At 61.9% G+C, this 26,034-nt stretch overlaps 3 protein-coding genes across 11 annotated transcripts in view; 1 reads left to right on the top strand and 2 right to left on the bottom strand.

The window, feature by feature from the left end:
* The first annotated feature begins 116 nt into the window (after positions 1-116).
* Positions 117-5,471, top strand: NAT9 (N-acetyltransferase 9 (putative)). 7 transcript variants are annotated; one of them, XM_054688969.1, is made up of 6 exons: positions 166-197; positions 741-826; positions 1,685-1,794; positions 2,300-2,443; positions 3,019-3,078; positions 3,379-5,471. In XM_054688969.1, exons 2-6 carry the CDS (start codon positions 750-752, stop codon positions 3,762-3,764), a joined length of 777 nt encoding a protein of 258 aa, XP_054544944.1. In that variant the 5' UTR covers positions 166-197; positions 741-749; the 3' UTR covers positions 3,765-5,471. The 7 variants fall into 7 exon arrangements, with proteins under 7 accessions (XP_054544947.1, XP_054544944.1, XP_054544945.1 ...); XM_054688970.1 differs by having other exon boundaries at positions 174-212; XM_037492093.2 differs by lacking the exon at positions 166-197 and adding an exon at positions 3,209-3,303 and having other exon boundaries at positions 735-826; positions 3,472-3,648.
* On the bottom strand, positions 3,773-21,341 carry NHERF1 (NHERF family PDZ scaffold protein 1). Its single transcript, XM_037492094.2, has 7 exons — positions 20,996-21,341; positions 20,846-20,961; positions 11,031-11,192; positions 9,951-10,104; positions 7,993-8,033; positions 6,817-6,906; positions 3,773-6,598 (listed from the first exon to the last, which is right to left on the bottom strand). The coding sequence occupies exons 1-7, from the start codon at positions 21,339-21,341 to the stop codon at positions 6,407-6,409; spliced, it is 1,101 nt and encodes a 366-aa protein (XP_037347991.1). The 3' UTR covers positions 3,773-6,406.
* Positions 21,342-22,492: 1,151 nt separating this feature from the next.
* The window catches only part of RAB37 (RAB37, member RAS oncogene family), an 88,078-nt gene continuing 84,536 nt past the window's right edge, over positions 22,493-26,034 (bottom strand). For all 3 annotated transcript variants that reach the window (XM_037493738.1, XM_037493739.1, XM_037493736.1), the window contains exons 5-9: positions 25,939-25,991; positions 24,964-25,029; positions 24,342-24,398; positions 24,188-24,264; positions 22,493-24,015 (exon numbers count right to left, since the gene is read on the bottom strand). In XM_037493738.1, coding sequence (XP_037349635.1) covers positions 23,910-24,015; positions 24,188-24,264; positions 24,342-24,398; positions 24,964-25,029; positions 25,939-25,991 — 359 coding nt within the window. In that variant the 3' untranslated portion in view covers positions 22,493-23,909. The remainder of the gene's footprint in view (positions 24,016-24,187; positions 24,265-24,341; positions 24,399-24,963; positions 25,030-25,938; positions 25,992-26,034) is intronic.

Here is a 26,034-nt window from a genome sequence, read left to right as displayed (position 1 = left end):
GCCTGGGGCGGAGCGCCGCGCGCTGATTGGACGCCCGAAGGAGGCGGGGCCGGAATTGGGCCCGGGCGGCTGCCGTCTGCGTGGCGGAAGTGGGCGGGGTGCGCCCCACGCGCATGCGGAGGACCGCGCCGCGGTGGGGACCGGGCTGCCCGAGAGCTGGGTCTTGCTGCCGGCGACGCTTTAGTCGGCGGGAGCGGGTGTGAATCGGGCCGGTGGGTGGGGGTGAGATGGGGGTGACTGGCGGAGAGTGGCCTGTGGCTCCACACCAGAGGGAGGGGACTGAGAATTTAAGTCGGTCTCCCCCTAGATTGGCCTGGGAGAGCCGGCTTGGGGCGGGGAAGTGGGGGAGCCTCAACCCGGAGCTGCCCGGGGTGGGGTCTCGGATTGAAACCAGTTTTCGGCAGGGCTGAAAGTTGATCCCGGGGCGGAGACTCTGGACTGGGGCCAGTTATGCAGAGAAGACTTGGTTCCTCTTGAGTGGGAGGGATCTGCCTTTTGCCAAGTGGGGAGGAAGAGATGGGCAGAAAATTCTGCCCTCCGTGGCCCCTGCGATAGGAGTCTCAGCTTGATTATCTTCAAACCGCCCTGTTCCCCTTCTTGCCGCGGGGTTAGAGTCTGCATGTTCTGAAGTGTGTGCAAGGGAAGGACCGAGGCGCTTCTGACAGCTTAGCTGCAGAGACTGGGGTGCTCTAGCTTCACACTAGGTGTGAAGGGGCCTGACTTTGTTTCCCCACATGCAGGCTGCTACCATGAGGTTGAATCAGAACATCTTGCTGCTGGGGAAGAAGGTGGTCCTGGTACCTTACACCTCAGAGCATGTGCCTAGGTAACCATTTACCCCCTGGCGGGGGGTGCAAGGCAGCTCTTTAAGGCACAGCGAGTAGGTCACCCTCCTTAGGCCAGATCTCAGTGAGTATTTCATCTGAGAAGGTGCAAGGAGTAGTTACGAGCAGATAAAGGGAAAGCAAAGGAGTATGACTTCCTGGAAGAAGCCGCCATCCCTGTTTTTCCCTTTCACCCTCTTAGCTTCCTTTTTAGCCAGTCAGCAAGAATTACTTTATGTAAACTAAGCTGTGTAAGAGAAAAAGAAATAGTCTTCTCCCCTAATTGTAAATGAGTGACATTCCCCTGGTCCCAGTGCATCCAGCACATATGTCCCAGTGCATATAACGTAGCAGATGGGTGGGTCTGACGTCCACTGTTTTGAAAGGCGAGGACTGAGTCGCAGGGACTCCTGTGGGAGCAACTGGCAAACATCTGGTAGACTGGGGTGGTGGGCGGTGGTGTGGGGGTATAGTCTCTACTTGTAGTTTTTCTTTTGGGGTGGGAGTGGGGTTCCTGGTACTGGGCCTTTGTGGATCTCTGCCCAACCTTTGCTGTGTCGGTTGGCCATAAGCACCTCCTCAGGAATTTGAGGAATGTGTAGTTTCAGACTGCTCCCCCGCACTGACCGGGAGACAGGATGAGACAGGATGGGAAGCTGGAGATAGAACTGACCCTTCTGGCTGTTTTCTTGAACATCTAACCTGCCTCTAGGTCTTGTGCGGGGATCAGTCTTGTGCCTCGGAGCAGTCAGAACCCTTTCTCTGGGGCTTCTACAAGCTTCTACAAGCTCTCATAAAAAGTCAGGCCTGGGCCTCTGGATCAGTCCTGCATGCCGAAGGCCAGCCCTCTATTCCTGCAGGTACCACGAGTGGATGAAATCGGAGGAGCTGCAGCGTTTGACGGCCTCCGAGCCACTGACCCTGGAGCAGGAGTATGCCATGCAGCGCAGCTGGCGGGAGGATGTTGACAGTGAGAAGCTGGACTGGTGGTGGTGGGGGAGGGAGGGTGACTCCAGGGTCAGTCTCCAGTCTCAGCCACAGCCCTCCAGAAACTTGGTGAAAAGCCTGGAAGGTGCCTGCCGCCCTCCCAGTGTCCTGCTCCCTGAAGCTGTCCCTGTGGTTGACACTTCTGTCCTCTTCCCACCCCCCTGTGGCAGGCCTGCAGGGATGTAGGGAAGTAGAGTGTTTGGGGCTCTGACTGTAAATTGGGGCCCTGCCCCTCACAACCTTCATTGCAGATTGGCATGATTACTGGTCTTTGGGTCCCCTGTGCTCTGAAATTACAGTTTCTGTCTGGAGAAGGCTATCTTGTCCCGCCTGAGGCAAATTTAGGGCTTTGTCACTGGCTGGAGGAAGCCCCGGACCCCTTTCCTGCCAGACTCAGACAGGTGTTCCCCTCTGCTCTGACTTGGGTAGGAAGACTGTCCTCACATCACTTGGGAGTGCAGGTGGTGACCCCGTCGCCTCCCCCCCAGAGTGTACCTTCATTGTGCTGGATGCAGACAAGTGGCGGGCCCAGCCAGCCTCCCCAGAAGAGAGCTGCATGGCGGGAGATGTGAACCTCTTCCTCACAGACCGAGGGGACCCCACCCTAGGGGAGATCGAGGTCATGATTGCAGGTTTGTTCCACCTGGCCCTGCTTTTCTGCACCCCCTTCCTTCCCTCTGGCGGTCAGGTCTGCTGAAACTGAGGCCAGCCTGGGTTGGAGAGAGTGCCTTGCTCCACCCTGGGCAGCTCAGCACCTAGGGGGGCAGGCTGCCTTGGGCTCCCATTTACCTGGTGGCTCACTTCATTCCCACCCTCTGCTTACGTGTGGACTTAGCCCTTAGTTTTAGGGTCTTCCAACTTGAGTCTTACACTTCCTTGGGGTGGGCTTGGAACCCTCCAGAAATAACTGTTCTTCCCTGGAGCGTCTTCCCACACTGGGAGGAGCCCTCCAGTTTCCGTATTCTTGGCCCTTAGCCTTCTCCTCCAGGGCCATGCGCCTCTTTCGTGGGCCTCTGCTGAGGCTGGGGGTCAGGTTGCAGGGTGTCTCCAGGCTGTGTGACCTTGGGGTAGTCACTGAGCTTTTCTGAGCCTCTGTTCCCTCATCTGCACAGTGGTCATAGCGGTCAGTACCAGCCGCACAGAGTTGTGGGGGTTAGAAGGGCCCCAGAGCCTGGCAAGAGCCGTCAGGGTCCCTTGTTTCTCCTAGAGCCCAGCTGTCGGGGCCGGGGCTTTGGCACCGAGGCCGTCCTCATGATGATGTCCTACGGTAAGAAGGCCCCAGCGAGCCACAGGTGAAGGTGCTGCCGCTGAAGCGGGACGGGAGGGGTGAGGCTGGGGGGTGCTGGCTACCGGAGACCCATCCGCGGCTTGTCCCTTTCTCCGGTTCCTTCTGGGAGGAGTGACCAAGCTCGGTCTGACCAAGTTTGAGGCTAAAATCGGGCAAGACAATGAACCGAGCCTCCGGATGTTCCGAAAACTTCACTTTGAGCAGGTGAGACTCTCCTGGGCTGGAGGGTGGGGCCGCAGCACCTGACGCTCAGCCAGCCCTGCTCTCTGGCGCCCCCAGGTGGCTGTGAGCAGCGTCTTCCAGGAGGTGACGCTCAGGCTGAGGGGCCGCAGCACCTGACGCTCAGCCAGCCCTGCTTTCTGGCTCCCCCAGGTGGCTGTGAGCAGCGTCTTCCAGGAGGTGACGCTCAGGCTGACGGTGAGCCAGCCGCACCGCCAGTGGCTTCTGGAGCAGACCAGCCACGTGCAGGAGCAGCCCTACAGGGATGGGACCTCAGAGCCCCGCTGACAGCCGCCTATGGGCCACCCCCCTCATCACGGGTGTCGGGGCTCCAAGAGTCGGGAGCCCGGCAGCAGAGACCACGGACAGGGCCTTCGGGGCAGAGTGCCCCAGCCCCACTCCAGCCTGGGCACCTCCGTTTGGGGCCCTTCAGACTCGGGGTCTGACTTGCCTTGGCCTCCCTGGCTGGCTGCACGCATGGCTGCGCGACTCCACGGCCAGCCCCTCTGGGCCAACCTGGTTGGGCTCTCCGAGCCTGGAGTGAGTGAGAGGCGGGAGGATGGAGGTGGAGGCCAAGGTGGGGCTGGTGAATGGACAGCACCCCCTCTCCCCTGGGAGGCTGGAGGTGCTACTCTGGGGCAGAGGCCCTGGCTGCAAGTAAAGCAGATGACACCACACGGCGGGCTCTCCTGATTTCCTCATTGGGCCTGAGGGGAGGGGAGCTACCAGGAGGCCCGGCCTGCAGTTTCCAGGCCCGTGGTGAGAATAGGGCGGCAGCTCAGGCTGCTGTTGTCCAGCTGAAGCAGGCCGGCTGCGACCCCAAGGTTTGGAAATGAGTGTCCTGGCCTTGGCTGGACAGGTGGCTTGGAAGGTGGGAGTGCCCTTGCTCCTTTCTCTGGGAGTAAGTTAGTGTGGGATACAGCTCCTAGTGGCTGGAGGACTCCCCGCTGTGCCTGAAGCTGGAGCTTCCTGCAAGGGCCTTTCGAGAAGCAGCTCAGCTGTACCAGTGGTGGCGGGGGCAAGGCCACCGGTGTGCCCCACCCTCTGGGGCAGCTGTCCCTGACATGGTCGGGAGGGGGCGCCAGAGGCTCAGGTTCGGGATGGCCAGGTTGCAAGGCAGCGGGTGCTTCAAAGGTGGAGCTGAGCTAAGTCTCCCCACCTTAGCCAGGGGGACCCATTTGACTCCTAGTGGCCCCTCAGCTCCATCATAGTCTGGGGTGGCCATCAAGAAAGGCCAGGCAAGTTTCAGAACCCAGTTGTGGAGGAGGCGCGAGGGTATGTGAACAGAGGAAGTGGTCCCATCTAAGCTGAGGCAGTGCGCCCAAGGCCTGTTTTTTGGCCACAGAGCCAGAGCCTGCTGAGGCCTCAGCTCCCAGTCCCTCCATCCTGGCATCTCGCACCAAACTACATATGTAAAATCTACGATCTGAAACATGACTGAATCTAAGACAAAAATTTGTTCGCTTGCTGGGGCGGCCCAGCCCCGGGAGCCACCTGCTCAGGACACCTGTCCCCTCCGCCTAATCAAAGGGCTGCACGGTTACCTATGGCAGGTGAGGTAGGGAGCGGCCCCTTCACAACCCTACAGAGCTGCTCACCTGTGGGAGGCCTGCTCCATCAGGGGTCAAAGGGTAGAGGCAGGGGTGGGGCCAGACCTCGTGATTGGTGCCATGATAAGGGTTTGGATGGTCTTCTTGAGCTGATGGAATTCAGGCCCTAACTAGAGGCCAGAGATGACCAGACATGACTAGCCCTCTTCTCAAGCCCGAGGGCTCCTCTCCCAGGTGTGCTATCACCCTCCTTCCGTGTTCTCAGGCCTAGGAACCTGGCTTCCTGGTGGTCTCCTGGTACAGAGTAACCAGGGACCAACCTGCTTTCCTGCCCTGGCAGCCCTCAGGATGTGGCTTGAGGTGCCAGAGGTACAGGAACCAGTGTCTCTGATGTGGGAACATGGCATGTTACCCTGGGAAGTGCCATCTACCCTACCAGCCTGAACAAGTACCCTCCAATCAGGTCCTTGGCCAGATAAGCTAGTCTGGTGCCAGCTCAAGCCTCCCCTGGGAATCCTGCACCCCCTACCTGCGGGTAGCAAGATGGGTAGCAACCCTCGTTTGCATTCCAAATCCAGCTCCACCTGGAGTGGTGTTAGGGGAACCTCCCAGGCCCCCTCTGAGCCTGGGGGCCTTGGTTCCCACCTCCCCGGTAAATCCTGAGGTGGAGCTCGTGCTACTGGCAGGCCCTGCGCCTGATGGCCAGAATGGCCTGGCTACTGGGCAGTGGCAGGCCCTGTAGCTAAAGCACCCCCTCTGCCTCCTCCCAGGCTGGGGTACAGGAAGCCCATCCTTGCCCTCGAGCTAGACCCTACCCTCAGCCAGAGGCCACCTTGGGGCACCTGTCACCATCTCTCGGCCAGCTCTAAAGGAAGACACGGAGGCTGAGGCATATGGAGAAACTAGTTGAATTTCAGGTGGAGTTCTTTACAGTGGGGTGGCCTGGCTCAGACAGGAGCAGACGGGGCCTGCCCCGACCCAGGCCGCCCGGGGCTGACTCGGGATGGGAGTAGACATGGAAGAAAAGTTTTAGGCCAAGATTACGGCTAGCTAGGCCCCGGATGAAGCCACCTGGAGAATCACGTTAATCATGGAAACAAAGCTCCCTCGACTCAGTGATAGCGCACTCTTAAAAAAAAAAAAAAAATCAACAGAAAACAACCCGACCGTGTCTGCTGAGACACTGCACCGGCAGTCCCTGGTGAGCCCTGGGCCCAGTCAACCTCTGTGGTCACAGGAAGACACCGCTCCCTGTCCCGCCATCCTTGCTGGGTGCGGGTCCCGGGGGTGGCCCAGGCGGGCTCGCAAGGGGCAACCCAGCAGGCAGACTGGAGCATTCGGTGATTGGGCAGGACGGAAGAACTGTCACTTTCCCCGAGGCGAGGAACGGGCACAGTTCTCTAGAAAAACGATCTGCCAAGAGAGGAGAGGCTGGTGCTGATTGGTGCTGATTGGGAGGTCAGTGGGGAGGCGAGAGAGGGGGTTAGAATGGGGCGGGGGCTGGTCCCCGCCAGCCTTCCTGGCAGCGGGAGGGGCGCTCAGAGGTTGCTGAAGAGTTCGTTTTTCTTGCTCCAGTCCATCTGCGGGGCCCGCTTGTTGCCGCGCTTCTGGTGCGCCCTCTCCCTGGCCACGGCCAGCGGGATGTTGAAGTCCAGGATGGGGTCGGAGGAAGAGGAGGTAGATGAGGCTGCCGTGGAGTCCTGTTTCCGGGGCTTGTCTTGGGAGTTGAGCTGTGAAGAGAGGAGGAAGGGTTGGGAGGCCGTGGCCAGCGAGCGTCCTGGTCCTCAGCCCTGGTGGTGAGGTGGCTCCTTTGGGGCAGTGCCCAGGGAAGCCAGGTCACAAGAGCAGAACGTGGCTCAGCATGTGACCTCCGAGCAGGCTGCTGTGCCAGGAACGAGTGTGGCCTGGGAACGGGCTTCCTGTAACTGGCTGCCACCCCCCAGCCTACCTCCTCGCTGGTATCACTGGAGGTGGATCTCGCCAGGGCTGGCCTGGGGCTCTCGGAGGCGGGCTCGGCCAGGGTTTCACGGCTGTTCTCCTGGCAGAGAGAGGAGGGTGCAGGTTGGCGGGGGTGGGGTGGGGAAGTCCTGAGAGGGAGGGCGTTCCCAGGGAAGACAGGTGTCTGTCTTGAGAAGTTTCACTCAAGTGCCTGCCATGGGCCCCGGGGGGATTTACATGTTCACATTTCTCCAGGATCAGAGGGCAGCCTGGTTCCGCCTCGGGGCAGGGGTTGTGGGGTGGGGGAGCATCGTGGGGTCAGCTGAACAGCTTCCCCAGAGTCCACCCTTTGGGACTGGCCATCTTTTGGGCCAGTGACCATGGAGGAGCTTCCTGGACTGTGGGGACACAGGGGCCTCTGGGCTCACCAGGAGGGACAAGAATGATGCCCCTGGAATCTCTGGCAGCCCCCCAGTTTACTTAAACTCGACTCCGGGAACCTGGAACGTAAACCCCAAGGCAGCCAAGAAGGGCCCTGAAGGAGAATTCTAGACCCACAAAGTAGAGTGAGGGAAGGTTGAGACCCAGAGTCCTGAGTGCCCTGACCGTGACCTGCCAGCAGGAGCCCCCCGGAGAAGGGACCCCTTAGGCAGACCCTGCAGAGGCCCCCACTCTGAGGTGTGTCTCCAACGCGCCCGACCCAGAGTGACGCTTTGGCCAGGACTTCGATTTGGTGCTCAGCCCCTGCCTGGGCTCCTCCGTGGCCTCGGCTGGCCTCGGGCCCATGGCCTCTTCCCCAGCCTCCACTGCTTTCCCTTCTGCCCGGGGCCGGGGGGAGGGGCTTTGTTCTTCCACCCCAGACTGGAAGTAGCAGGGCCAGGCAGTGCGGCCAGACACTAAAGCTCTGTTCTTGGGGGGAAGAAAGGCCTCTTCTGTATGGTGGGGAGCTGCAGGCAGGGTCTGTCACCCAGGATGGTGAGCTGCAGAGGGGCCGGGCAGGCTCTCCCAATGGCCTTGGGCAGGGGCTAAGGGGTATGCGGGCACATCTACCACCCGGAGCTCAGGAAGGAAACCCTGAGGTTGGAACCCGGGCCAGACGACGGGCCTCCCTGCCATGCCCTCTTCCCCCTCCTTCTCCCCAGCCCCGACCGAATGCCAGGGGAGCAGCTGGGGCATCTGCCTTTACCTTCTGGATCTCCCCGTTGGTGAAGGGCTCGGGCAGGGGACCTGGGGGAGGAGACAAGAGCAGAAATGAGTTAAGAGGCTCCAGGGAGGCGGGTGGAGTGCGGCCTAAATGGAGCTTGTCAGGGGTGTCCATATGGACCCAGTGGGGCTGACACAGACCTGGGAGCCCACATTTTCCAGAAGCTTCCTAGGTGACCACGACATATCATAGAATCGGAACCATAGTCCAGGCTATGGTTTGTACTGCCTTGGTTGAAAGAGGAGATGACCCCCCACAATCCCTGCCTGTGAGAAGCTGAGGGGGTGAGAGGGCTTGGGCAGCGTCCTGGGTGTGTGCTCCCCATCCCTGGGAAACTTAGTGGAGATGGAGGGTAGAGGGCGCCTGACGCCCTGGTTCTTCCTGAACCCAGCTTCACATTAATGTGTGAGATCCGGGGGCCTCCCTGGTGGCACAAGGGGTTGAGACGCAACCTATGAAGCTATCCGCAGCTATCCAAGTTTGATCCCCGGCCAGGGAGCTACCCACATGGCGCAGCAGACCTCTCCTGTCTCCCTGCTGCTCCCCTCAGCAGTGTATTTCAGTCAGTCTGCCTGTTCTGCTCCCCTCTCTGTCTCTGGTGAATCCTCTCACCCTCCACACCTCTGGCCTGTACCCCAGTTCTTGTATAAATAAATCAATCTTAAAAACAAAACAAAACAAACAAGAGCAGGGCAGTCAGACACCCAGCTTACCGTGTCCTTCCTTTTGACACTGATAACCTTCCCACCGCAGGGGCTGCTGGGACACAGGAACACTCCCACCTGCTGCCCCAGGCCAGCCCCAGGCCAGCCCCAGGCCCCTGAACTCTGGCTGCTTTGAAGGGCAAAGCCGTGGCAGCCGCCCGGAGGGGGATGTTCCTCTACGGGATCCACTTGGTGGCAGAGGGACAAGGACTCCATCCCGGAAAAGCCAGGAGGGATGCCTGGGAGGAGGCTGGTAGAGACTGTGCCAGAGACAGAGGAGGAGCTTCTAAGGGCAGATTACTTGGGGTGAAGGACGCTGGAGGAGGCATTTGGGGAACTGTGGAGCCCCTATTTCAGTTGTATCTTCCCTAGACCATGCGCACAAAAGCAAGCTGGGGGCATGTCTGGGCCTCACTTTCCCCTCACCAAGGGGTTATTTGAGTCTTCTAGTTTCCAGGAACTTGGGACACAAGGCAGCCCCCGCCTCCCCTGCCCAGAGCATGCTGGGGACTTTTCAACTGACCCGTCTCCCTTCCAGAAATCCCCAGGGCCCTGGAGGGGGTCTTCCCACTGGGCCCTGGCAGCCAGGGATCAGTCTGTGGCAGAGCCTTCATGACCACCTCCCCCTCCCCACCCACAAGTATAACCCTGACACCAGGGGAGGCCACACCCATTGCAAAGTCCAGAGAGGATACCCCCACCCCACCCCCAGGCCCCCAGGAGCCATCTTCCCAAGAGAAAGTCCAGGCCAGGAAGCAGAGAGCCCCTCTCTCCTCCCCACCCTGGTGCAGCCCTGCCCCACTTGGCTCTGCCTGGCAGGGGATGGTGGGGGAAGGGGAGGGCAGGGGCCCAGGGACTGCAGGGGGACCCACTGCTTTCCAGAGCCAGCAAGCTGGAGTTTCCAAGACAACCTGAGAGAAGGGAGGAGGCGGCCCTGGGCTGCAGTGGACTCTGATCTGACCAAGCAAGGGCTGGAGGCCTCCCCAGAGTTAACCCTTTCCTCCCGGCTCTGCCCTGAGAACCCCCCGGGGGAGGGGCTGGCTCAGGCCTCCCTCTGGTGCTGCAGCTTTGGCCCCGGGTCAGCAGTCCAGCCTGTCTTGGCTGTCCCTGCTCGCTCCTGACAGCAGCCCACTCTCTCCCCACCTCTGGCCTCCCAGAAGGAAGAGGGAGTTTCAGGCAGGAATCCCCCAGCCCCCCTTGGGATAGGTCTGAAGCAATGGCCGCCCCCCAGCTCACCATTCACGTGCTCCTGAGACGGGACCACTTTGCACTTCTTGAAGAACTCATCTGTCTCCTTGTCCACCACCAGCAGCTTGGCCTCGTCCCCTCCGGCCTTGATGGCGGCCACCACGTCACCGTGCTGCTTGCCTTCCATGCAGACCCCGTTCACCTGGGGGGGGAGGGCAGGGTTAGCCACACAGGCCTCATAGTGGGGAGGGCAGTGGAGGAGGGACAAACGGCCCCCTCTGTCCCCGGGCAGCGGATAATCAGGGACACTGAGCCCCCCTTAGGGTCTGCGGAGCCCTGAGCTGGGCCAAGGAAACATCCAGACGAGACTGAACAAATGGCTGTGACGGATGGAACGGCGGGGCTCAGGCAGGGCCAGCCTTCCTGGCCTCGTGTGGACTGACTTCCAGCTCCAGGCCCTGGTTTTCTCACATGTAAAACGAGACGTCTCCGGAGAGCTGATCTCCTAGCGCTAAGGATTTAAGACTGAGATTCCAGGGCCTGCCCAAGGCATTTGGGTCACGTTTCCTGCCCCGCTGAGCACAGGGGCATCAGGGCTGGCCTTGCTGGGAAAGATGCACCCCCCCGCCCTGTGCTGGCACCGAGGCCTCAGGCGGCTGGCAACAGCCGTGGCCTCAGACATCTTCCTGGTGGGGGTGAACCCCGGCCGCTGAGCATGGCCGCTGAGCATGGCCTCGCGGTGAATTAGAGGCGGGGGGGGGGGGGGGGGGGGGCGGGGGGGGGGCGGGGGAGGGGGGGGCAGGGAGTTGGTCCATCCGTCACCCACTACCCACCATTCCCCTCTGTCCTATCTGCTTGCACCTCCTGTCCCTCCATCCTTCCCTTCCTGGCTCCCCATCTCCGTCCTTCTGTCTCCCTCCATCCCCCATCTGTCCTTTCATCCCCCCTTCCAGTCTCTCCTCCATCCTGCTAACCCCCCTCCCTCCCTTTCGCTCCTTCCACGCCTCTCCCCATCCTTCTACCCGCTCCCTCATTCTATCCATCCCTCCATCAGTTGGGGGGGGGGCTGGCCAGGAGCAGCTCCTCTGGGGCTATCAGCAGGGGCGGGGGTTGCAGCCAGAGGGTTACCTCCACGATGCGGTCCTGGGCCCGGAGTCCCGAGGCCTCGGCGGGTGAGTCTGAGTCCACGGCCCTGATGAACTGGCCGGGCTTGGTCTTGTCGCTGTGCAGGTTGAAGCCGTAGCCGTTGGCGCCCCTCTTCATGATGCAGAGTCGGGGCCGAAGCTCAGGCTGTGGGGGTCAAGGAGGGTCCTCGCTGTCGCAGTGTCCCAGGTCCCACCCTCCCTGCCCCACGCCGGGCCCCACTCTCCGGCCCAAGGAGGAGCCGGGAGGGAGGCCCGCGGGTTGGCGCCCACACAGCACCGGAAAGAAGGCCGGGCTGGCCTCGGGAAAGCTGCGCGAGGCAGCGTCGCAGCGGTGGCCGTGGCCCGGGAGGAGCACCCTCCGCCCAGGCCTCAGTTTCTTCTGCCGGCCAACGAGGGACGGGACCGGCCTGGCCTCAAGTCCCTTCCCCTTCTGACCTTCAAAGGTTAATCGTGTGGTTTTGATGGCTCCCTCCTCCCTGATGAGGCAGAATGGGGGGTGGTACTTGGTACCCCTCCCAGTATGGCAGGGGACCCCTTGTACCCCATTCTCCGCAGCGGGGAGCCGGGCGTGGTGTTTATGGAAAGCGGTCAGCGTGTTTACAGTAAAGCCTTTCCTCGCCCACGCGGGCCCCCCCAGCCCCGCCAAAGGGAGCTGTGAGGGCCAGGTGGCCACAGGCCTGGACAGGACCAGGACACCCCCTTCCCCGCAGAGCCCGAGAGCCCGCCAGCCCCCAGGAGCATGGATGCAGAGCGCCCTGAAGAGCAGGCCCGGCAGAGGCAGCCGCGGGCCGAGGTGGTCTTTTAACAGACAGGGGAGGTTGAGCTCCCAGGCCCTCCGCGGAATGCGCGCAGCTGAGCTTAGACCCACGGCCCGACCGGTCTTCCTGAGGGAGGGAATAAAGGCAAGAGTGAGCCAGGGGCAGGAGCCCAAAGCTGACTCCGGGGCCCCCACCCCCAGGGCCCAGGGCCTCTCAGGGGAACTCTGTCCTCTCCAGGCGCCAGGGGTGAGTCCCAGCAGGGGTCCAGGCCCAGGTTCCAGCTGCCCTGCTTATTAGGAAGTCACCCGGGGCCGGGGCAAGCAATTTCCTTCTCAGAGCCATGGGTTCCGCATTTATGAGCCATTCTTAGTGCCACCTGCCACCTGGGGTTGCCAGGTTGCCGCGGGCCCCAGGTGAGACAAATAACACCAGTGGAAACACTTGACGCGCTGCAATCCCGGTCCCAAAGACTCTCCCATTGTTGTCCGGACTAATGAACGTCATATTAAGCTGAGAAGTGAGATTCTGGGGGCGTGGGGGCAGGTTGCTCTGCAACCCCAACCCCCAGCTGGGAGTGGAGAGGCAGGGGAGGGGTGGGGAAGGAGAGGACGGTTTACAGGCCTCCTGTCCCAACTTGCCAGCCAGGGCCCCGGGTGGCAGCTGCCATCTGCAGAGGGAATTCGGTCCCCACCCCTCGGCTCGCAGCGGGCCGGACAGTGCGTGGTAACTTGCCTTCCTCTAAATGTCTGGGCGGGTCTGTGTTTCAGGATGTTGGTGGGGGTGTGGGGAGGCCCAGACAGGAAGGAGGGTGCTGCTGTTTCTCACACTGGCCAAGAGTACCCTCACCTGGGCCACCAGCCCCAGGCAAAGCCCCCTCTTCTCCCAAGGTCTCCAGGGCCTGGCCCCCACGGAGGGCCCGCACTGATGCTGCCCCACCTGCAGCCTGGCACCCCCACAGTCCTCTGGGATCTTGTTCTGGGAGTGAGGCTCTTCTCCCCTCTAGCTAATCCCTCCACCAAGTGCCAGCCGGCTCTCCCCCAGGCTGAGGGGGCAGGAACAGGTCTGACCAGTTGCTGCCACCAGGGCAGGCTCAGCTTTCTGCCCCAGCCCCACTGAGCTCGCCTGGGCCCTGAGAATGTGGGGAGGGTGAAGGGGGACAGCTCCGATGTCTCTGCCCCTCCCCGCTTCCTCCTGGCACCCGGCTGGTCACCCACAGCTTGGAGACGGGGCAGGGGGATCCGGCCGTGGCGCCGTTGCCTGATGGCAGCCAGTTCTGCAGAGGTTCTGCCTCTGCCTTGGCACGCGTCCTGTCCCCCACACCATGGGCTGGTCGGCAGAGACCCCAGTCCAGACCGGGTGGAGGCCCCTGGCAGCTGAGTGGACAGTGAGGGGTCAGCACAGGGCTGTCTCCCTGCAGTGGCCACAGCATGTGCAGGAGGTGGCTGGCAGCTGATGAAACCACGGCCTTCCTTCCGGCGCTCAGCCCGTGGCAGCCGCGCTGCAGCCGGTGCCTGGGATAGGTGACGCGACCATGAGCAAGCCTGGGCTGCATCTGTGGCTGGAACAGCGCAGGGCACGGGCGGGGGTGCCTGGCGCTCTCCTGACTGCAGGGCTGCAGTCTCCCCATGCCCCAGCCTCTGGGAAGCCCAGGTGCAGGCCGGGGTCTCCATGCTGGGGGCTTTCTTACTGATCCTCCATATGCTTCACCCCAGGAGGGCCTGCTGTTATCCTGGCTCCCTTTTTGTGGCTCAGGCCACCCGCTGCTCCTGGCCCCCGAACTTCACTGCCTTCTGGGGGTGACTGGGCCAGCAGACAAGAAGCCCTTGGGTTTTCTGAAATGTTCAGACACCTTCAGAGCCCCTCTAGCTCCCTCCTGCCCAAGTCCTTGGAGTCTCCCTCCCGTCCCACAGGAGCGGGGGCAGGCAGGCTTGCCCAGCTTCCAGGGAGACCAGCCCAGCTCTCCACCAGCCCCCAGCTGTCTCCAAGAGCTGTCTGACCAAGAGGTGTCAGGCCGCTGCTGAGTCAGGCCATCCCTGCCTGGGTGGAGGCTGGTGCTGGCAGGAGGGACCCTGGGGGCAGAACCTCCCTGGGGTTTTGTGGGACCTGGTCTTGGCCTCAAGGCTCAGCACAGAAAATAGAACATGGGAAGGGGCCAGGCATCTGTCCTGGGGCCTGTACCCTCAGAGCAGGGCAGGGAGTGGCTTCTGCTCTGGGGAAGAGGGTGCGTTCCAGGCCATCAAGGGTTTGGTGAGTGGCCCCCAAGAGCTCAGATGGGGCTTTGTGCCATGGTGCCAGTTCTGGAGATGCTCAGAGGGGGTGTCAGCAACCTCAAGGGGCTCATGACCCCAGAGTCTGTTCAGCGCCTCAGGTAGGACCCCCGATGACAAGGTTACCTGGGAGTGAAATCAGGATCTGCTCAGTGAGACCGGCAGAGAGGGAGAGGAAGGAGGGACAAAAGGTGACGGTGGCCAACGGGGTGGTGCAAATGGGCTGGGGCAGCCTGTGCTGATTTCTCATCTCCAGATCTGTTTTCCGGAAAGACCCTGCTGGAGAGCTGCCTCCAGACCCTTCTCACAGGGCCTTCTCCCACCCTTGGGTTCCCAGGTTACCCCAAATCCTGTCAGAGGCCTGTTGTGGTTGCCCCCCATTATCCCACCCTCTCCCCCAGGGAGCACGGCCCCACTGCAAGTGGCCGCCCAGTCACCTCCACCCACGCAGCCCAGGGAGCGGACGACGGGCAAGGAATTCAATAGGCGCCACCAGTAGCCACCTGGAAAGCTGTGGAAAGCCGATACCTAATCCCAGTGACCGTCTCTGGGGAGCAGGCTCAGAGCCGCTCCCTGTTCAGGCAACTGGGGGCCAACGCCCCATTGGGTCTAGCCCCTCCCTAGATGATGCCATGGTGATGGTCCCTATAGAAAATGCCAGGTTGCCTCTTGCAGGCCGCCCAGCTCTAGGCGCCAGAAGGGGCGGACTGGAGGAGCAGGAAGACCACAGGGAAGGCTAGGGGAACAATAGCGGTGACCCCCCCCCCCCCAAGAACTGCCCTTTCCCCAGCCCCACCCAGGGCTCTTATTTATGCAAATAAGGATGATGCTCTGTGAGGAGGGCGCCACACAGGGAAAGCAGGGCCCAGTGTAGGTAGGAGGGGGAGCCCCAGCTGTTCTGGGATGGGGGGGGGGTGCCTGCAAGGGGGCAAGGAGTTTGGGTCCATGGGATTCTGAAGGCACAGGCTTGGGTCTTCAAAGTAGACACTACAGACAGGGCCTGCCCGGCCTGGAGTGGTGCCATGAGAGGGCAGTGTCCTGAGGGCAGGCTGAGGTGACCAGGAGCAGAGGCCGCCGGTGTCCAGGTGAAGCACGAGGGTTTGTCTGCACAAGCCTCACATGGCTTCATCCCCCTCAGGTCTGCACTTGTGGGAATGCCAGGCCCTCCCTCCCCCAGCTGCACAAAGGGAGCTACTCCCAGCTCTTGATCTCGTTCTTCCTTTTTCTCCTCAGAAAAACCTTTCCCTGGAGCCTGGCGGGCAGGATCCAGGGAGGAGACGTCTGTCAAGTGGGGGCTGCTTCTCCGACACCCCCCACACAGGGGCCCTGAGCCAGCTGCTCCCATAGGTTGCATCTTCTCTCCCCGTGCCGGCCAGAGACCCACCCAAGGGTGAGTTTGGCTCAGGTCTCCCCAGGGCAGGGCAGGCCTGGGACGGGGCAGGCTGGTACGTGGGCTGCTGCCTGGCTGGACACCATCCAGGCTGGCCGTTCCATGCCTGCCTGCCCCCCAGGCACTCCACCTCACCCTCCTCCCAGGAGTCGAGAGATTTAACTCCTGTCGACTGCACCACTCGGCAACATAGGAACTTCCAGAAATCGGGGGTCTGCACGGAAGGCACAAACAGCAGCTGTGGCTGACTGAGCACTGACTATGCGCCAGGCGCCGAGCACGGTTATTTTCTCATTAGCACCGGGGAGGTATTACTGCCCTCGTCTCAGAGGAAAGTCAGGTTCAAAGGGATCAGGTGAATTGCTCAAGTGCACACAGCCGACCGCAGGGTGGGCAGGACCTGCACTGTCCAGCAGAAATAGAAGGCGTAGTGTCGGCCGCTGAAAATTTGCTAGTAGCCACATTAACGAGGAAGAAAAATCACTTTCAACATCTTCTTTTTAACACACTGTAGCCAAAAGGTATCATTCTGACGTGGAACCACTTTTAGGTGTGACCAGCAGACCACCTGCCGTCCTCACGCGCACGCCGTCTGCGGGACCATGGGGCATTTCGCTCTGGGAGCTCATCACGTTAGGACAGGCAGGAGCCAGGTGCTTGACCACCTGTGGCCGTGGCTGCCGCAGTGTCCACCAGGCTGTGGCCCCGGATGCTGTCCTAAATCCCCAGGCCCTTTGCTGCTTGAATGGGTCAGGGTAGAGGTCAGAGCTTGGTCTCCAGGAAGTCAGCCCTCTGGCCTTGACCCTAGACCTCGGGGCATCTGATTCAGTTCTTTTCTGGGACCCAGGAATCTAGACATCGTCTAGGAGTCTGGGGACAGGTGAGTCATCCTACCTGGGGGAGAGGGGAAGGCTGGCCAAGGGCCAGCAGTCAAAATCAGTCTCTGGCGTGTGACAGTGGAAACCCACAGGCAGCAAGGGTGGGTTCTCAGGAAGAGGAGTGGGGGTAGAGACTTGGTCCCAGACTCCTGGCCCAGCCCCAGAGGTGAGAAGGGATGGGGCCAAGAGCCCCGTCCTAGAGGCACCTTCCATTGGGGCTGATACCCTGGGGATAGTGGGAGTCCTGGCCCAAAGGGCCTGGTGACCTGGACTCTGCCGGGAGCGGCTCAAGCAGCCTGCATCTAAGCCCTGGGATGGCCCCAACACCTGGCAGGAGGGTCAGGCCCTCAAGTGCAGCCCCGCTGTGTGCGAGTGGAGCCAGCTGAGTTCCAATGGTCAATGTGGCAGGGACTCTGAGAACCCCAGGGCCGCCCCCTGAGCTGAACTCCTGGAGACCACGGGGCGCATCTGTCCTGTACGGGGCTGTGGATAAAGGAGACCAGGCATGTCTCATGCTCGGCACCTTGTCAGACACATGAAGACTATCATTTATTAACACTTATTATCAACTCGCGAAACACAGAAGACCTTATTCCCAGGGTTGTCATGGGGCAATCAATGGAATGTGTATCAATATCTTTATGGCCCAAGACTGCACACTAGACATTGGAGTTTCCTTCCTGGGTGGGGCGGCTCTCTCAGGGCATGAAGCCAGAGGGTACCTGCTGATGGCACCAGAAGTCTGGCTGCTCTCAGGAACAGGCTGGTAGCCCCAACAAGCCCTTGGCTAGGCCCCTTCTTCCCGTAATGCCTAAGTGCTCCCCACTTTCCAGGGACCCAGAAAATGCAAAGTCTGGGGAGGAAGCGAAGGGCTATACCTACCCATCCGGGGATCCTCAAGACGGAAGCCCCTTCTTTCTCCAAGAGGCTCAGCCCCAGAATGACTGATTCAGAGCAGCAGGAAAGGCAAGGACAGGGGGTGGGGGTGGGGGGGCGAGACCGGGGATCCCAAACGCACGGCTGAAAAGGGGGAACTAGCACCTCAACGACCACACACCTTGCCCATTTCAAATTCTAACCTCCTGCAGCTCAACTCTGGATGTACTTCCCCTGGCTCCACAGTGTGGGGTGGCCGAGCAGCTCACTGTGCCCCCACGCCCTGGGTGCCTGCCCCACCTCTGCCTTTGGGATCAGGGTCAGGTTTGTCCGGAACCGTGTTCTGACCGCCTCCCCCCAAGGTGGGCACCTACTTACACAACCCCCCCCCAATCTCATCCAATCTTCCCACGCACTCTGCAGGTGGGTGCCCATGTCCCGCTCCCAGGTAGAAGTCTGCAGGGGTCACTAAACGACTGGGGTCCCAAAGCCAGAGAGGGGTTCCCTGGGTGGACTTGGCGGACCCCAAAGCCCAGACCGTTGACTTCCTAGTCTTGAAGTGGAAGCCGCCAGTAGGCAGGAGCCAGGAGCAGGTAGTCTCACCTGGAATCCCCATCTCTGGAAGGGCTCCAGGCACATGCAGGCCCAGGTGCGCTGGCCTGAGGTCACTGGGGACAAAGGTCCCCGCTGGCTGTTATGTTTTCATTCATTCAGCTCAAGAAAATATTTACTGAGCCTCTCCCTACCCCGGGCCAGGCACCTTGCTGGGGACAGACACCCAAATGAGCTGCAGCCGTTGCCCTCAGCACTCACAGAACCGGCCATGCAGTGAACAGATGAGGCAAAGAGTGGGTGTTCAGGGCCATAAAAGAGATGTGGGGACAGGAAGCAGGGGGAGGGAGGAAAGGAGCCTCAGAGGCTCCCAGGTCAGGGCAGCTAGAAGGAATCTGGTGCGGCTGGGGGTGAGGGGCACAGGGGGCACTGGTAGGCCAGGCGACCACATTGTGATGGACTGGGGAACCCCATGATTAGTAAAGTGACCGCTGAGCACTTGCCCCAAAGAGAGGCAGACCCAGAGCTAGTGCCCCCGGGTGGGCTTAGAACAGCCCCTGTGACCAACCCCCACCACCAAGGTCCACTGCGCACTTACTTAGTGCCAGGCTCTCGGCCATTGCTGGACAGACAAGGCCTGGGTTCAGACAACTGGAAGGGGTGGCCGCTGTGGCAGCCCCTGATTTACACAAGAGGAAGTGGAGGCTTAGAGAAGTTAAGAAACTTGGCTCCCGGTGGCCCAGCAGGAACAGATGAGCTGGCTCAGGCCTGCCCAGCCTCACTGAGGGCTCAGGGGCCCAACTTGCTCACCAAGTTGAAGGGTTTAGGCCTCACCCTGTGGCTGGTGGTGAATGGGACTGGGTGGGGGGTTCTGAGCAGGGGGTTGCTGCTCCCCTATCCCCAAGTGTGGAGGCAGCAAGTCAACAACAGGTGGGCAGGGCTGGACCACACACCTCCTCCTGGTCCCCTAGCGCTGCAGGCCCCACATTCTCCTCCACCCGGGTTGTTCTCCCTCGTCCACTCTCTACACGGTGCTCTGGCATTTACACTGCGCTTAGGAGAACTAGGGGCGACACCATCGCAGCCCCAGCTGGCAGACAAATTCAGGCTAAACCAATCAGTAAGGCTCGGTGGAATACTTACACAGGAGATGCTTTTTAGGAAAAGAGAAATAACTCTCATGATGTTTAGGAACCTCTTTTTGCAAGCACAGGGTGGGCCACCTGTGCACCCACCTTGCCGGATTTCACGGGCATTTCCTACCAGAGGGGCTTGGCAGTGCTGAGTGGCTGTGTGTGAGCCAGGAGCCCTGGGTTCAGGGCCCGGGGCACAAGGGAGCTCAGTTCAGCATCCGGCTGGTTATTTGTAAAATTCTAGAGAAGGCAAGTCTCACTGTCACATGGCGCCCCCATTTCACAGATGGGAGAAGCAAGGCTCAAAGTTCCAGGGCATGCTTGTTGAGCTGGAACCCCAAGCCACTGGGGGAAGGTGTCCCTGGACCCGCTGGAGGAGGGGCTCCTCCCTTCTGGCCACAAATGGCGCAGGTGTCCCACGGCCAGCTGGGGAACCCTTTCGGTGCTCACCGGAAGGCAGGAAATGAAAAAGCGACCTTTTCAGGTGGCACAGGAGGGAGGCGTGAGTGTGGGCTGCGTTAAGCCTCTACAACCCCCAGCTCCCAGCAGCAAAATCAAAAGGACAATGGGTGGTGTTGGCCACAACTACAATTGGGAGGTGGGGGTCATCTGTGTGCCAAAGTCCAAGGAAAAAAGGGGTGGGGGAATGGCCAATCGATACCCTCAGCACAAAGTTCAAAGTGGATTTCTGCCAGGGACAGAGGTCATGGGTTCCAATTCAATTCCCTGGTGTCCAACCTGCCAGGAGAGCTCCGACCCCTCCCCCACCTTACCAATGCCCAACTGGCAGCAGCAGGAAGTGGGAGCCTGGCGGCCCTGGCATTCCTGACACCCAGCTCTGGCTGGACAGGCCTCCTCGGGGTGACCTCATTTCCTTCACTTGCACCAAACCAGCTGGTGCTCCACCTTCTCCTGCGAGACTGCACCGACTGCACCGGGTCCTCACGCAGGGAGGTGCAGGGAGGCGGGCTGGCACCCCAGCACATGCCTCATGCACTCACCAGGTGGAAAGCTGATGCACGCCAAATGGGCTCCGGGGAGGCCCGGGTCCTGCTCCCACAGTCCGCGCCCTGGGCCTCCCCCTCAGCTCTCTGGGGACGGGAGGCTCAGCACGGCCTTGTTTTGCCAGCTGCCCTTCCTTCAGCTGATCCAAACTCGCTTGTTTGGGGAAACACCAAACAAGGGCAAAAGTTGCCGACTGCGTGCTGTGCAGGGACTGGAGACGGTGCCAGGGCAGGACCCCTCGGCCCGCCGGCCACTGCCCCTCCCTTCCCCGCTCAACTCTCTCCTCCTCCAAGGTCCTCCCCAGACCGGCGAGCGCTCCCGGCTCACATTCCGGAGAATCCTAAACCCTCCCGGGCGCCCCGGCCGCGCGCGCCCCCGCCCCGGGCACCCCGCCCCCGCGCGCGGAGCCGGCGGGGCTTCCTCCTCCTTCTCGGAAGTCAGCGGGACCTGGAGGATGAAGTCCAGCCGCGCGCGAGTTAATGATAAGCCGCCCGCGGCCCGGGAGGAGGGGGCGGCGCGGCGAGCCCCAGCGGGGACCCTCCGCTCCCGGAGCCGGGGCTCCCACAGAAACAGGGGCTGCCACTCCTCTAGTTCGCTCAGGCGCGGGGCGCGGCCGCTGCACCCCCAGCCTCAGCTGCCACCCCGGGGGCGGCGGAGGAAGCGGGCACCCCGGGGCGGGGCCGGGGGTTCCGAGGCACGAGCGCAGACACCGCCCACAGAGCCGAGGGCGAGCGGACCGACGGGGCGCCCCAGCACCGCCTGCGGAGCCCCAAAGACGAGGGGACAAGAGGTGCAGTGGACGAAGGCGCTGGGGGGTCGCGGCCCGGCCCGGGGGGGCCTGCGCGCGGCCCCGCGCCCGCCCGAGCGCGGCCGGAGCGCGCGGGGGCCCGGGGCGCCCGGGTGTCCCCGACCCCCTCCCCGGCCCGGGCCCGCACTTACCCGCCCCGGAGGGCTCTTCTCGGGCTCGCCCGGCTCGGGCGCCGCGGCCTGGGGCTCACTCTCGCCGGCGGCCCGCGGGGTCTCGGCGGTCCCGGGGGTCTCGGCGGTCCCGGGGGTCTCGGCGGCGGCCGGGGGCGGCCGGCGCGGGCTCCTCGCGCGCGCCCAGCAGCTCCCCGCGGGCCTGCGCGCCCAGCTGCTGCAGCCGCTCGTCGGCCGCGGGGTCCACCACGAGCAGGCGCACGGCGCCCGCCGAGGCGCGGATGCGGCTCACCACCTGCTGGTGCGTCTCGCGCTCCACGCTCTCGCCGTTCACCTCCACCAGCCGGTCCCCGGCCCGCAGGCCCGCCTTCTCGGCCGGCGAGCCGGGCTCCACCAGCCGGATGAACTGGCCCGTCCGGCCCTTCTCCCCGTGCAGGTGGAAGCCGTAGCCGCTCGGGCCCTTCTCCAGGCAGCAGAGGCGCGGCAGGGGCGCCCCGGCCGCCGCGTCCGCGCTCATCTCGCCGGCGCGGGCTCCGCGCGTCCTGCCCGGGGCGCAGACGGCGGCCCGGCCTCCTTCCCGCGGGAGCGGGCGGCGGGCGCGGGCGGGCCGGGCCGGGCCGGGCGGAGCGAGCAGGTGCCGAGCGCGGCGCGACCTGCAGAGCCGGCGGCGCGCGGACCAGCCCCTCCCCGCGCGGCGACTCCGCGCGCCGGGCCCGCCCCGGCCCCTTATTCCGGGGGCGGGGCCGCGCGCGGGTGTGGGCCGCCCCCGGCCAATCGGGGCCGCGGCGGGGGCGCCCCGGCCGGGTGAAGGGCGCCGGCCAATGGGGGCGCGCGGGCGGGGCGCTGCGCTCGGCGCGGCGCCCCGCGGCGGGAGAAGAAAGAGTCTCAGGAAGTGCGAGTGTTTGTTACCAAGTAGCCGAGGCCCGGCGGGGCGGGGCGCGGGGCGGGGCGGGGCGGGGGGAGCGGGGCGCGCGCGGGGGGCCGGCGGGGGCGCCCGCCGGCTGGGCGCTGGAGTCCCCCGACCCGGGTGGGGGGGACTCGGGGAGAGTCAGTCTTTGGGGAAAGGATCTGACTTTTCCCAGCCTTTCACCCAAACCTCGCGTGCACCTCCAAAGAGTGGGGCGCGGGGGTTGGGGGGCTGCTGTGGCCGCTGCGGGGTGCGAGGTCCCAGCGATCTTGGGGAGACACGGAGGCCCACACTTGCGGCGTCTTCCGTTTGTGGAATCACATGAGGACCCGCTTACAGGGGTGCGGGCTGTGAACCTCGCTGGGGCAAAGTGAAAGCTTCGCGGGGCTCCCCGCTGGAGGCGGTCCCCTAGGCCAGAGGTGTGTCCACGGGTTTCAAAGCTGGGCTGGGGCGGTGGGGTGGGGAGGGCAGCAGGGTCAGGTAACCGAATTCCTTTCCACAGGGAAGGGAATCTGACATTTTTCAATGGAGAAATGATTAGGGCTGTCAGATAAAGCCGCCCTTCAGCTCCCTGCAGATGAGACGCTGGGCAGGGAGGCTGCAGGGCAGGCTGCTAAGGGTGGGGTGACCAGTGGACACTGAAGAATGAGGGTCAAATGACTCAGGCGGCTGGCCACACACAGTTCCCCCCACGTGCAGCGGCCCGGTCAACATGCTCTCCTCCCGCACCTCAAAGAAGCAGAGGGCAGGGTGTACTTTCCAAAATACTGCAATTTAATTCTGCAAAACACACGCCCTAGAGTCCCTAGCAGCCTCCGAGACTGGGTCACCCGCAGCCTGCCTAAGGCCCAGAAGAACCAGGCAAGGTCAGGCTCCTCCCAGCTCTGCCGGGGAGAGGCCGGAGAGCTTCCTTATCGCACTTAAGTTGGAGCTGCTGACTCTGCTCTGAGTGCAAGATTTCTGCCTTGAAAGCAAATGCAGTAGCCACCGAAATGTGCAGCGCATACCTCACGCCTCTCCTGCCCCAGCCTGGAGCGCTGGAGTAAAGGTGCCTCTAGGTGGTGGTCACCTGCCCGTCTCCAATCTACCTCCAGCTGCTGAGGGGTCAGGCTTTTGGGAGACTCGTGACCTTCGCTCCACATAAACTCGCTGCCCCACTCCCCACCCCGGTCTCAGGCATATGACCTTGTTTTCCACACATCCAGTGGTTTACCAGAAACCGATGCCCTCCCTCTCCCTAGCCTGGCCCGGGGGGAGTGGAGCTGAATGGGGTGGGCCCTGCCTCCACCTGCTCCAGGACTCAGGGACTCCTCTCGCTTTGGACCTCCACCCTGCAGAAAAACCACTGCGCTTTGAAGTAGCCTGTGGGGCTGCATACCTGCCCAAGGTGGGACAGATTAGCTGTGACCTCAGGTATCCAGGGACACAGGCAGAAAGGTAAATAAGACCAAGGATTCAGGGAGGAGGGGCTCCCCTGGGATCTGAGGTCCAGAAAACAGGAACCACGAGTTCCCAGGTAACCCAGTGTGCTCTATTGCTGGAGGAAAAGGGGTTCACTTCCTGGAGGGGGGGGTAGAAAGGCCAGAGGGAGCCAAGCTGACAGACCAGCGGTAGACTCTGCAACTCTCTCCCTCTCTCCCAGGGACCTGGGCCGCCCGATCTGCTCCTCTTACCAACTTCCCTGAGGCTTGGTTCCAGCTCCAGCACACCGGCCCTCTCACTGGGGAAGACTGACCCCTGGGAGCTGGAGGTGCGGCAGGCTGGGTGGGCTCAGCCTCTCTCCTGCTGAAGGAACGAGGTGGCTGCCTGCCCTCAGGCCCCAGAAGTGCATTAAAGCCCCCGGCACTGAACTGGCGGATACCACCCTGGTCAAGGCTTGGAGGGAGGCCCAGCCCCCTAAAACCTACTTCTGGAAGCAAAAAGGCCACCAGGTCAACTGCTGAATACCTTGGCTATCTAGTGCTTTTCCTTGGGTATTAAATTAATTAAAATGAAATATAAATATTTTACCCTCCCCCCAGGAGGCAGGGAAGCTACAGGGACTAAAGCAGAGATGGGAGCGTGCCCTGGGCTCTGGGGTCCCCCGACTCTCTCCCTCAGCTGCTCAGAATAAACCAGATCTGCGGGAGGAGGCGGCATCTTCGAGGCCTCTGGAGTCTCCTCTCAGCCCCTTGTGGTTCACGCGAAGGAGCAGCAGCTGGGCCGCTTCTTCTGGGACTCCACGTAGTCTCGGATCTGGAAGCTGGGCTCGTCGGCCTGCCGGCTGGCCCTGTACCTCAGCTCCCTTGAAGAGAAAGAAGCAGGGGCTGAGCAGGAGGGCTTGAGCATCTGCCTACCCCCACGGCTCGGAGCAAACAGCCCTCAGAACGCATGAGGAGCTGGGCCCAGGGGCTGGACCCTACTGTGCCCCGGGGCCACCCTAGCCTACATCATTCCCTGCCCCACTCAAGTCTCACTTGGCAATGGCCAGAAACGCCAACTCCACATTCATGCCCGTCTTGGCGCTGGTCTCCATGAAGGGCACTCCGTACTCCTGCCAGGGAGAGAATGTCCTCAGGACCGACCTCTGGCTGCTTCCACCCCTTGTCCTGCCCATGGGCAGTCACTTACCCTGGCCAGTGTCTCTCCATCCTCCGAACGGATCACCCTTTCACTGCTGATATCCGCCTGTCAAGCCCAGGTGGGTCACTCTGGGGAAGGAAGCCTGGACCCCAGCCGTCCCCTTTCCTGCCCCCACAGATGTCTTTTGCCCCAGGAATAGGCACCGTCTGCCCCCTGCTGGTGGACTGTAGGACTGAGGGTTTCTGACAAGGCCCAGGGTTTCTGCTTTGTTCAGGCCGAGCTAGCCAGCTCCCAGCCTGAAGGGAGAAGGTGGGTACCTCTCCCTGGCAAGGGTGTTGGGGCCTACCCTCAGAGGGGTGACAGCAGTTGGGCTAACCCTTTCCAGCCTTATCTCTTTGTCTGTGACCCTCCTCACTATGATCTGGTGGGGGGCACAGGGGCTGGGCATCCCTGGCTCAGGGAGCGCTGCAGCTTCCCCTGGAGGAGTTAATCGCACAGCTGTAAGAGGGCAGGTGAGATGGGTTTGAGGTCTCCAGACAGGTCCGACCTTGAACTGGAGACTGGAGAGTGTCCTTTGCTAGAAGGATGTCCAGCTAGCTGGGTGGAGCTGAGGCTGTGCCAGTGGGAGAGGAGGGGTATGCAGGGGTGACCCTGCCGGGGAGCCACTCACCTTGTTGCCCAGCAGCATGATCACCACGTCCCTCTGAGCATACTCGTGAATCTCAGTGAGCCAGGCCTGTGGGAGAGGGATGGTGAGTGGGCCAAGGCTGGGGACCAGGCTTCTCCAGCTCCCTCTCGGCCCTCCTCCTGCCTATAAAATTATCTGGACTACTCACTGCCCCCAGACATGATACCCCGTGCATCCTCTCATCGGCATCTTTGTTCTGGTCTCCCCAATACTGAGTGGCCTTCCCCCCAACCAACCCCAGTGCAACTCTCAGGTCCAGGGAAATTTAGTTGGCAGAGCCTTTATCTCATAAATCAGCTGGTTGCCAGTGACTTTATGGGAGCTCCATGATCCAAACCCCTGTGATCGATTAGTGATGTCTGCTCTGAGCATGGGGTAGGAGGGGAGAGTATGAGAGCCATGTTTATGAGCCATGTTTCCATCCACTTTATGAGCTGTTTAATAGCTATATATCTTGTTCTCCCAGCTTGCTTGTCAACTCCTTGAGGTCATGGAGCACGTGAGACCTTTATATTGCCATGCACAGTCAGTGCTGGCGTTTGGTGAATTCTTATCTCTGCTCTCTAAGACTTTGGTGGTGAGGACAGAGTCACTCACTCTTGTCTGCCTGCCTGAGTCACTGTTTTTCCAGCTTGGACTTTTCAGCCTGGGCTCTCCCTGGGACTCTGTGGGTAATTGTCCAGGGTGGAGCTGGGGACTTTCTGAACATTGTGTCATGAAACATACTCATGAATCATAATCAGGGTTAAGCAGGTGGCCTGGGCACAAAACAGTCTCCTTGACCTCTGTGCCAATCAAATACCCAGTAGGGGTTGATTACTTCTGAGTCACAACTTGGGAGAGTTTTGTGGAAATCAGCAGTGTTCATGCCCCACCCCTTCCCAGGAGGCAGCTCCTGCAGAGACCCTGCAGAGACCCTGCCTGGCCCCTCAAAGGTCGTGGGGAGGGAGCCCCTACCCTGATGTTGTCAAAGGAAGACCTGTTGGTGATGTCGTACAGCAGAAGCAGGGCTGGAGGGGGGAGAGAGAGAGAGGTGAGAGGGGGGCTTGGGGA

This window comes from Talpa occidentalis, unplaced genomic scaffold (assembly GCF_014898055.3).
Source record: "Talpa occidentalis isolate TD23 unplaced genomic scaffold, MPIMG_talOcc4v2.1 talOcc4.7, whole genome shotgun sequence".
NCBI lineage: Eukaryota > Metazoa > Chordata > Mammalia > Eulipotyphla > Talpidae > Talpa > Talpa occidentalis.
The sequence above is the reverse complement of the archived record's forward strand: the minus strand, read 5'-3'. Positions and strand labels throughout refer to the sequence as shown.

What these genes read in the sequence shown, in the direction of transcription:
- NAT9 (XM_054688968.1), top strand. Translation starts at nt 735, where the DNA reads ATGCAGGCTGCTACCATGAGGTTGAATCAGAACATCTTGCTGCTGGGG. An exon ending in CTGGCGGGAGGATGTTGACA is followed by an intron (nt 1,795 to 2,299) that starts GTGAGAAGCTGG and finishes CCTCCCCCCCAG; the next exon opens with AGTGTACCTTCATTGTGCTG. An exon ending in GATCGAGGTCATGATTGCAG is followed by an intron (nt 2,444 to 3,018) that starts GTTTGTTCCACC and finishes TGTTTCTCCTAG; the next exon opens with AGCCCAGCTGTCGGGGCCGG.
- NHERF1 (XM_037492094.2), bottom strand. Translation starts at nt 21,341, where the DNA reads ATGAGCGCGGACGCGGCGGCCGGGGCGCCCCTGCCGCGCCTCTGCTGC. An exon ending in GCTGCTGGGCGCGCGCGAGG is followed by an intron (nt 20,962 to 20,995) that starts AGCCCGCGCCGG and finishes CCGCCGCCGAGA; the next exon opens with CCCCCGGGACCGCCGAGACC. An exon ending in CCCAGGACCGCATCGTGGAG is followed by an intron (nt 10,105 to 11,030) that starts GTAACCCTCTGG and finishes CTCCCCCCCCAG; the next exon opens with GTGAACGGGGTCTGCATGGA.